An 11,117-nucleotide genomic window follows, 5' to 3' on the forward strand; every position below is an offset into this window, starting at 1 on the left:
ATTTGAGAACCTTTTATCAATTAGTTACACAATTATGAGCACCCGCGACACATATGGAAAGAATAAGACGTGAACATCATTTTTCAGCATTTTCCTTGAACCTTGCTTCTAAACTCGATCTCATGTTATTTAAAACTTAGGCGTGGATGTCATGACGCGTAAAACATGGTAGTAAACACTTTTCGATTGTTTCCAAGGGATCGCACACAAAATAAATAAAGCAGATGTACAATTACAAACAAGACAGATTGCAGAAACAATTAAATATATTATCCAAAAGACATTTTTATGATTCCTCTACATCATATAGAGGTCATACAACAGAAAATGTAGATCCCTTGTTTTTACATGATAAATAAAAATTACAGAATTACAGAAACCAATTCATGAACACATTGTTTTTCATTGCTTTCACTTATGTTCTTATTCTTTCTCCCATCACATATTTCCCTTATATCACCAACAAAAGTCGTATAAAACGTGATCATTTTATTCACAAAAGCGTCCAAGTACGAATTACCTATGATCATTTAATAATCATAACAATATTATAATCAGAAAAGCGATCCTTTGGATTGTGAAAGAACAATCTACAGTCATTTTCTCCCCGTTCCCTTTTTTTCCTATAAAATTACAATCATGGACAGTAATATAATTACAAAATACTAGATCACCAATTCATCACTTGTCAAACATCGCACTCGAACAAATTACAGTATATTATGAAGTGACTAAAAAATATCACGAAATATTAGCTGCTAATTTCAAGATACACATTAATTATGTGTAAAGCATGTTAGTTGCAGCTTTTAATATCTCATAGTATGTTTGGCAAGGTATATACTCTTGGTTTATAAATTGATCAACTAATAATCACATATACAGATTTTTGCACAAGAAACAATGACATTCACTCCGTATGGGCACTTTGAATGGTATTTTGTAACACGTTTTCATTACTTCACAACTTATATATATATATTATATATATATATATATGTATATAAATAAATAAATAAATAATTTTCAAATAAATTCTAACCATTTTTTTTGTAGTAATTTTAAAAACTTAAGTTAACAAATTAATATTTCTTCAAACAATGACACAGTAATTTCGATACCTTAATTGCTCCTCACAATTAAATTAATTATTTAAAGCTAAATTAACTGCTCCAATCATTAATAATAGGACCAAAACTTTAAAGTTGATATTAATAAAAAATAATAATGTAACTTGATAAATATTATAACAGTCGAGATATACGAACGTGTTTCATATGGCAATGCAAGTCACTGCCATCTTCTTGAAGTGATTATGTTTAACCGAGAACTATGTAGGGGAGTTGAACCGTTAATAATTAATTTATCAATTGATTAATTAATGGGGAACAAGGGAGCGAGGCTACTTTATACATCGCGCGCCGTTACATGAAACGCGAGCGTTTGTGCGTGGGAGATCCCATATCCACATCGTGCGAAGCAGGCCGTTTATGATGTCGAGCGAATTCGCTACTAATAAAGGCTGACAATTCGGTTTGTCTCCCAGTGCGCCGAGATATTGGTGAACCTACACACAATTTTTAAAAAGAGATTTTGATTATTTAAAGACAATATTAATTACAGTGAACAGAATTTGAACATCAACATAAAGATCTTTCCATCATTATAACTAACACAAAATGATTTCAATAATTCATGGTAAGCTTAATTTTTTTTTACATTTACTACTATATTGCAACAATTCTTACCAGATAATGCAATTGCTTCTCTAAATGTATGTAATTCAGGATCAGGATCATTACCAGGTAGCGGTGTTGGTGCAACGACCATATTTGGTGCTGAACTTCCTGATGAAGGCGAACTACATACCATCATTCTTGGCTTAGGTGAACTTCTGCAAATTTATTAATGCTCATTTTACATCTGTGTTACTTTCATTAATAAGACAAACCTTATAAAAGTTATTGGTCCTATAAAATAAAACATTTAAAAGATTTTTTGCATAGTAAAATACAGTAACATGACATTAATGCTTTTCCCAGCTTCTGGAATTTATTTATACAAAAACTATAGAAAACACATTTATTTGTACATTAAATATTATTAAAGATATTGATACGATACCTGTGCGAATGTGATCGAGGTGGAGGTGGTTTTCCAGCAAGATATGCTAACAGGTCTTCTCTACGAATCATACGTCTCTTTTTCCTAGCCCAATTCATTATTTCTTTACAACGTTTTTGTCGTCCCATTTCTACACCTAATTCACTGCAGCGACGTATGCTATCCATTGAATCTGTAGAAATGTGTGTTACACTTATATACCAAACTTTGTTAAATATATAACTTATATGATTATCAGCATAAGTAACTAAAGAAAAAAGGAAAAATTGTTATCCGTAAACAGTTATAGTTAAATAGATATTTGAAATAAATAGAAATCCACGTTATTAAGATTATTAATAAAAGACATAATTAATGAATAATTGAAATAAAATTAAAATCTTTTGTAATATGGTCATAAACTTAAATTTAATGTTCATAAAAACAATTAACATTTTGAAAGAATTATTAGAAATTAAAATAATAATTTAAAAATGCTAATATTAGCTTTCTTTAAATTACAATAGGATAGGACAAATCAAAATTTTAACATAAAGAACCATTAAATTTATTCCAAAATAAACAATTCAAAAATATCAATAATTACCTATAAAACAAGCATCATAGTAAACACATGTAAAACTTGTACTGATGAACATTTGATATTATTTTATTATATGACTCATAATTATCTGCAAGAATGATCTAATTTTCAGGAAATGATAGGAATGTACTTCTGTTTTCTATAAATATTCGTAATAGTCCTGAAAGTTTGCGTCAATTAACAGCTGACCTTCAGTATTGGTCAGCTGTGCAAAGCTTTCTGACGCACACGTACATGCAAACACATTATCAAAGTGTATGAATGTGATGTGTGTACGTGTGTGGATGACGGCCGTGCAAAAGGATGACCGAATAGTAAAACTGTAGATAAAAAAAGAGAAAAGAAAAGCTGACACAAAAAAAATAATATCGTAAAGAAAGAAGGAAAGATCACGAGAAAGAAAGACAGACTATAGGTTTATCTTGCTCACATTGTTGACAAGAGAGACCAAGGAAGTGCACGCACCTTTGTACAACGACGTGACGGTGCCTGCGGCAGTCTGAAAGGGTAGCCATAGAGAGACACCCTGCGTACGATCTGTAAAAGAGCAAAGCCGAAAGGAACTGGTTACACGATCAGATCGATATGCAACACGCGGCGAAAAAAGGGAATCGAAGCAAACGAGAAGCAAGAACAGTGGCGTATCCTCTCGTACGTCGCACAAAATGGATGTCACGCAAAATGGTAACTACAGCGAGGTAGCAAGACGTTTTACTACTCGTAAACATCGTATAGAACTCGTTCTGAAGATGAGCAAAAAGGAGGACAGGAGCGGCGATCGGTATTATCGTTGAATTAACTTGCCTTTGTACAGCTGGGCGATGGCCGACGCTGTCGTCTGAAAACTCGTCCACATCTGCTGGGAATAGAGTTCCTTTTCGTTATGCAGTTGCGTTTCGTAATCCGGTTCTGTTTCCAGCGCCTCAACGCACTGTTGTTCCCAATTGCTGTACCAGAGATCCATTAGGGGATCCTCTTCGTTCCTATCCTCGCTCATGATTTGCCGTCCTCCAGACTTTTTGCGACCTCAACCCACCTCGCCCACCCACATGCACTCACGATATACACAGAAATCGCGTAACCCTAAACTCCGTCGTATTTTCTCGTTCCTTGTATTTTTTTTACTCTATCTCCTCTTCTGCTCGTTTACTTCACGTAACGCGAACACGGTAGCTCGCATGCACACCACCCGAGTCAGGTCGCGGCCATTACGATGAGCCTCGCTCGAGGATCGCACAAGTCTCACGCGCAACGAAACACGAAATACGAATTGGCAGGTTCGAAGAACAAACTAACCCAACGATACATAATCCCTTTTTCACCCCTCGACTGCGACGACGCACTGATCTCTGGCGGTCTCTGGAAATCACCGCTGCGCTCTATTCAAGGCGATCCAGTACCCTCTACTCGTGATTCTTACCAAAACCATGCACAGTCGATAAAAAAGAATTTGTAATTTTATTCTTTAATATGTATATATGCATTTATATTTCTTTTGTCTATACTTATTGATTTGTCTCATTTAAAAAACCTTTAATACCTCTTATATATGTAAAATGAAATTAGGATATACTTTGCTTTGATAGCGTATACTTACTAATATTATGAATTGTTTCTTCTTCAAGTAAAATAATGTAAGAAATTCTGTCACATGGACATAATACGATAATAACTGTCATCGACTACCAGAAAATACGAATAGCATTTTATCTGTACTGTAATATTTGAATTATCGATCATGAAATTAACAACGCAATGCGATGTAGTTCGAAAATATCTCGGAAAGGTGGCGCTGGTTGTTGAAATGACGAAAATAATATGCGGTAAAGTGCAACGTTTTATACGCCGTTCATGTTTGTATTTCAGCTGTTGAGTCGTACAGTTGTGCGACTCGTGAGTTGGGATACGTACGGTTTTATACATCTTTTGCTGACAAAACAAACGTTCTAATTTAAAAATGACAGGGTTTACAGAAAGTGCACTTGTGAAAAGATTAATGGACTTAAATCCCTCTCAACAAAGCATTCAAACACTTTCTCTTTGGTTAATTCACCACAGAAAACATCATCCGACCATCGTGAAAGTCTGGTTTAAAGAGATGTGTAAAGGTACGTGACGCTTGTCGTAAGTATATCTTTGCTATTTATTTTATATTTAAAACTTTAGACACGTGGTCGAATATTATTTTCTTATTGAATTATTGTAAAAAAGTATTACAAATCGAATACATGTGAAATAATCTTCGAAAAATGTCTAGGTTAACTTATAAGTTAGATTTTCGCTACGTAATTATGAACATACTTTTCGTAACAGTATGTCAACTGCAAAATTGTATTTATATCGTTAGTATTTATTTAATACAATCAGAATATGTTACATTTTACATGATATTATAATTTTCAATATAAAAGTAAAATTCAGTACATAATATGCTTTCACATATACAATGCAATTGTTATTAATACTTTATATAATTGACATCATTATTTAGAGATTTTTAAAAATATTTCTCCACTTTTTACATGTTAATTGTTCACTTGTCACATTGTAATTATATTACATAATATATGTTTGAACTAATTATTTCATAAGTGTCATAATTTATTTTATAATAAAGTGTTATAATAAATCTGATTTACTGTATAATTACAACTTTTCTCACATATTACATTTTGTTACAATTTCAATTTTAACAGAAAAAATGCAAATTAGTTTATTTTTTTTATATATAATTGATTTATAAAATTGATGAATTTATACTTTATCAAGTATTATTATTATTAACATATTTTTACAGTGAAGGATAATCGTAAGCTGATGTTTATGTATTTGGCAAATGATGTTATTCAAAATAGTAAAAAGAAAGGACCAGAGTTTGGAAAAGAATTTGAGACAGTTTTACCAAAAGCTTTTGAACATATGAAGGGATTTGATGAAAAGACAAGGGAGAGATTAAATAGGCTACTTCAAATTTGGGAAGAGAGAGGAGTTTATGATAAGGCACAAATTGCAGAGTTTAAGGCTGCTTTTACAGATACCTCAAAAGATCCTGGAACACCACCTCCAAAAAAGAAATTTAAGAATGACATAGAAAAAATAAAGGTAACATAAAACACTGATTTCAGATGATGTTAAGTATAATATTTCTAATTATGTTATGTATATCATACATTGCAGAAAGATAAAAAGGAGAGAAAGAAATCAGAGACTGAGGTTGAAGTGGATGGAACCAAGGAGCTACATGTAACACTAAGTCCTCGTACTCCTGCTGGAGACCCACCGGAAACAGAGGAACTCATCAAAGCCTTAATGGTTAATACCATTTATAAAAACAACAAAAATTCGGAATATGTATCGTTAGCAATAAACTATCTTATATATAGAAAAATATATGTTGAATCCATAAGGCATATTGGCAAGCATATTTACAGTTTGATATTTCCATCCCCAATAGAAATTTTAATCATTTCATAACCATCTTTTTTATTCTTAATCTACTTCGCAATACATTTTCTCTTTGTGTTACTAAAAACTTTTTATTTATTTATTGCATAAATAATAAAATAGTAACATTGGATTTATTTAAAATTTACATATATAGCCTTTTTAGTCTTTTAGAAGTAATATTCTTATTTAATAAAACGTAGTTCTATGTAAAAGAATACCTTACCCTCTTAAATGATCCATTCATATGATCACGTAAATAGTATAAGACAAATACATTAAACATGTATATATACATAAACATATTGAAGGCAATTATTAAAGAATGCCTTCTCTATTTCAGGATTTGGAAAACACAGCATCCTCAGATGCTGGTGTTAGAGAACGTATTGCCTCTTTACCACCAGAAGTTTCTGAAGTTTCGCTTCTTGCGAATTTAGCAGATAGAGCAGCTGCAGATCAATTAAGTGTTGCAGTAAATGAAGCTGCTGCATTGTTAGCAGATTATAACGGACGACTCCAAGCAGAAATGGAAGACAGAAGGAGATTGCTAACTATGCTCAGAGATTACACTTTGGCACAAAGGCAATTACTTCAACAGGCACAAGCAACATTAGAAGTACGATTGTACTCTTTTTAGAAAATAAATCACAAATATCTATTTAAAAAATATATATATATAAATAAAAAATATATATATACTTTTAATACTTTTAATACTTTTTATATAATTTTAAATATATATACATGTAATATAAAATTTAATAATGTTACAGGATTATAAAGAAAAACTTAAAAAAGTATGCGCTGTCCGATCTGAGGTAAAATCACACATTTCCAATTTACCTGATTTGACACAATTACCTGATGTTACGGGCGGATTGGCACCACTTCCTTCAGCTGGTGATCTGTTTTCTATGCACTAGCACGTGAGTTTAGAAAACACGATTGTTGAATTATTTTTTAGTTCCATGCATAAATAAATGCAACCATGCTATGTTAGCTTGGTTTTTGTGATGAAATATATCTTATATTATAACTTTCTACTCTTCAATATTTAATACATTAAATATTGATCCTCGCATGTAATTACAAAGAAAGGTACTGATAAATGAATATCACAGGATCGTTTTACGAAATATTTTAGTAATATGAATAAAGCAAACGAACCAAGTAATTGTATAACATTTCAGAATTTATAAAGCTATAGCGCCAGTCATTTTCAATGTTAGATTTACCTACTTCTTGTTTTTTGGGTTTTAAGTAAAACGCAAATAAAAGTTAATTTTTACTAGGATATCTTGAAAAATTAAACAAAAATTTTTGGTCCAAAATTAACAACGTTCCTGCTTTCATATTTTATTCATAAAAAGTATTTAATAAGTTAATAACTTTCAAATATATTACTGGTAAATCGAGTATATTATAAAGAAATGAAACGGAAGAAAAATATGAATAAACATGTCCATTATTTGAAGTTCTAAATGATACAAATTGGAAATTTTGTTTTCAATTTAATTGTTCCATTGAAAACTTCCAATAGAAATGAAAAAGTATATATTTGAAAAAGAAAAGTATATATTTATGAAATAACGAAATATATTATATATGTTAAAAATATGCACTTAGAAATTGGCAAATACAGAAAATTTTTAGTTGTCCAGACATTGCTATTAGCAATGTTAGAATTAGAATGTTACACTTACAATACTTGGTAATTATCCCTTGTATATATATATCGTAGGTAATGTAATACTGGGACTGAGAAACGCGTCTTAAATACATAATGCTATAGTTGATTTTGAATGAATACTGATCTGCGTAAATACATAATATTGTATATGTAATATTGTACGAAATAAATCGCGTGATTGTGCATTGCAAAAATTGTAATAATATGCAGAATATTAATACGAATAAATGTTTTGATCGTTATAATAGTATGTTTCATTTAATAGTCATAATTTTGCTTTATGGTAAATATTTCAATGTTATTGTCTATGTTTCATTGCTTATAGTATGATAGTACTGTTTATGACTTAAAATAGTTCGATTATAATCAAAGTTATTATAAAAAGAAACACACACACGACCAACAAAAATAAAAATTAATCTGCATATAAAATTTAAAATAGTACATTACATATATATTTAATGAATATAACAAAGAATTTTACTTATTTAAAGTATACTAATAAAATTTATTTTACATTTCTATATATATATATATATATATATATGTTTATATATATACAATTATGATGTTACATGTATCATTTATCTATATATGAATTTAAATTACTACAACACCTTATGTTTATACTTATATCTTCATACATGTCATATATATTAATGAAATGCTAAACAGAAATTTTAACATGTATCAACTCTCTGCAAATATATGGGAAGAAATATAAATATTATATATTTATTTGATTGAAAAATATTCACAATATTATATATCTAAATTTAAAAAATTTTTAAATCACAAAATATATATAAATAATATATATAATATTGTATATATATATAATTTTTAATTTAGATACATAACATTGCGAACATTTTTCAATCAAATAAATATATAATATTTATATCTCTTGCCATATACATATGTTTACGTATATATATACACACAATAAATAAGAACATTACAAATATTCTTGTATTTAAGAACTATATTATTTATAACTTATATTATTTAGGAAGTTATGACGTACATGGAATAAAATTTATATCAAATTACATTTACCACTGCTTTGAAATAAATCATTGTAAACCTATTAATTGTTATTGCTTCAATACAAATGAAAATTATTGTATCATCTGTTGGCAATCATTTTTACTAAGTTTATTGTTTAAAAGTATTTAGAATGAATGTACATGGAATATATATAATTTAAAAATTTTTTACTATTCTTAAAATAATTTTATGAAATACAACATTTTTCATATGTGTATCAATTTTAATATATGAATAGAATTTAAAAAATAAAAGATACCAACTTGAATCTTTTAAATACTAAGTACAACAAGAAAATATCTTAAATCTAACGCTAGTATCAAAAATGTGTTGTATACATATAGTATACATATATTTTTTATAGACACCCTGCATAGCAATTTAGGTATTAATGAACACTTCGGAAACTAACGTAAAATCTACATCATTTCTATTTTTTAAGTTTCATGATGTCGTGATCGAGTTGGTTTAAGAATGAGCTTTCCAGTATCATCACAACTCATATTAAAATTACTAAGAACACTTCTAGCTCTTTGAGTTATGATACTTGGTGCAATTACACGTCTATGGACTCCCATCATAAATAATATAACTGAAACAAATTAAGCATATCCATTTCTATATCTATATATATGTTACCAAAAACAACACAGATCATGTTGATCATGCTTACCTAAAATAATACTAGCAATTGCAAAAAATGGATGATTACATAGACTTTGTGTAAATGATACTGCTGGTGTATTTGGATCTGTTAACCAATGCCATGCACCAATAGCAGTACACACAGAAATGAAACCTAACAACACTGAAAATAGTGTTACATTAAATATACATAGAATAAATTTACATCGAGTAACAAAATGAATAAGCAACATTAACGTTATATTATCATCTAATAAGAGAGTTTTATAAAATATAACAGACACAGATAAATAGAAAATCATACTTCTCCAACGCAAAGTGGCTGGTTGTAAACTAGCAATTACTTCAGTAAGTCGTCTTTCAAAAGCTTTCAGATCTGAAAACAACAAAAAGTTAGAAGTTACAAGCAAACACAATATAACCTGAAAACTGATCTTGTATTTGCTATTATGACATTACTGCTATTTCTCACCAAATGCGTTAAATTAATCGTTTAAATTACTAAACTGTTATTTTTACCTTCACACACTGTTTGATCTAAAGACATGTTTTACTTCTTTCATATGTATACATTTAAAACAAACGGATTACAAATAATTCCGATTATAAAATCACATCATGCACGCCACTATCGTTGAAAATATGAATTATCACATAAATAAATATATAATTATATTTTTGATACACATTTTTATACGGACATTCACAAATACGATATAATACTTTAGTATTGTTAGATATTTTCTTTTGAATAAAAAACTAATAAAGTATAATTTTTCAAGTAAGAATTCTTAACAGCGATGTTACGTTTTTCAGAATTTATTTATGTTTAAGAACTAGGACTATACAAATTAAACAAATGGGAACAATTAGAAATAGAAGATTGTGGCAAACAGGAAGGATGTACATGCTAATATAGTTCCATTTTTCATAAGAAAGATTTCCCGGGCGAACGTGCATTTATGTTGATAACTTTATCGTTTCAAGATGTCACTAGAGAATCCTGTTAATCGTTGATTTACTATTTTAATAACAGATGGTAGCAACGTGTATTTTCATAGTAATATCGTTTAAAAGCGGCATATATGAAACAAGTTCCAATTACAGTTAACAAAATTACTTATTTATCCTATAAATATTGGTTTTATAAAAGACTTAATAATGTTATTTTATTTACAATTTTATAAAACAGCATATCTGTGGATGATATTTAAACTATACATAAACTGTATTAGCACAATACGTATATATTGCAAATAAATTATATAATTTTAAATTATACCTATTTAGTACACCAATCTAAGAAAAACTAAATTAGAAATATGGAATTGGTTGACTAGCTAAATAAATATGTACTTGTTATATTAATAACGACGAGATTTTGTTTGCTCTACATAAACTTATGTAAAATAAATCTTCTTCGTTACATAAATATACGTGTGATCTTTATTTCTATTTCAATACAAGATAACATTTACGAAAATTTGATATAACAAATAAGATACATAGAATTTTAAATTGAAATGTCACTGATATTCGTAAGTCGTGCAGAAAGCTATGAAACATTGCATCTTTTAC

General features: G+C 29.1%; 3 protein-coding genes and 1 long non-coding RNA gene across 5 annotated transcripts; 2 read left to right on the forward strand and 2 right to left on the reverse strand.

Moving 5' to 3' along the window:
- Positions 1-1,112: 1,112 nt before the first annotated feature.
- LOC100741464 (UPF0472 protein C16orf72 homolog) lies at positions 1,113-4,118 on the reverse strand. The gene is made up of 5 exons (XM_003489617.4): positions 3,512-4,118; positions 3,173-3,244; positions 2,125-2,296; positions 1,749-1,894; positions 1,113-1,567 (listed from the first exon to the last, which is right to left on the reverse strand). Exons 1-5 carry the CDS (start codon positions 3,702-3,704, stop codon positions 1,425-1,427), a joined length of 726 nt encoding a protein of 241 aa, XP_003489665.1. The 5' UTR covers positions 3,705-4,118; the 3' UTR covers positions 1,113-1,424.
- Positions 1,561-1,970, forward strand: LOC117151676. Its single transcript, XR_004461768.1, has 2 exons — positions 1,561-1,698; positions 1,788-1,970. It is a non-coding gene; the product is annotated as an uncharacterized LOC117151676 (long non-coding RNA).
- A 400-nt stretch (positions 4,119-4,518) lies between the features above and the next one.
- Positions 4,519-8,091, forward strand: LOC100741582 (regulation of nuclear pre-mRNA domain-containing protein 1B). Of its 2 annotated transcripts, none has more exons than XM_003489618.4 (5): positions 4,519-4,815; positions 5,505-5,809; positions 5,885-6,019; positions 6,495-6,770; positions 6,928-8,091. In XM_003489618.4, exons 1-5 carry the CDS (start codon positions 4,665-4,667, stop codon positions 7,075-7,077), a joined length of 1,017 nt encoding a protein of 338 aa, XP_003489666.1. In that variant the 5' UTR covers positions 4,519-4,664; the 3' UTR covers positions 7,078-8,091. The 2 variants fall into 2 exon arrangements, with proteins under 2 accessions (XP_003489666.1, XP_012241240.1); XM_012385817.3 differs by having other exon boundaries at positions 5,505-5,803.
- A 1,066-nt stretch (positions 8,092-9,157) lies between these two features.
- On the reverse strand, positions 9,158-10,269 carry LOC100742903 (nuclear envelope phosphatase-regulatory subunit 1). The gene is made up of 4 exons (XM_003489629.4): positions 10,059-10,269; positions 9,844-9,915; positions 9,568-9,702; positions 9,158-9,486 (listed from the first exon to the last, which is right to left on the reverse strand). Exons 1-4 carry the CDS (start codon positions 10,084-10,086, stop codon positions 9,332-9,334), a joined length of 390 nt encoding a protein of 129 aa, XP_003489677.1. The 5' UTR covers positions 10,087-10,269; the 3' UTR covers positions 9,158-9,331.
- Between the last annotated feature and the right edge of the window lie 848 nt (positions 10,270-11,117).

Source organism: Bombus impatiens, unplaced genomic scaffold (genome assembly GCF_000188095.3).
Source record: "Bombus impatiens unplaced genomic scaffold, BIMP_2.2 scf_0360, whole genome shotgun sequence".
Classification (NCBI taxonomy): domain Eukaryota; kingdom Metazoa; phylum Arthropoda; class Insecta; order Hymenoptera; family Apidae; genus Bombus; species Bombus impatiens.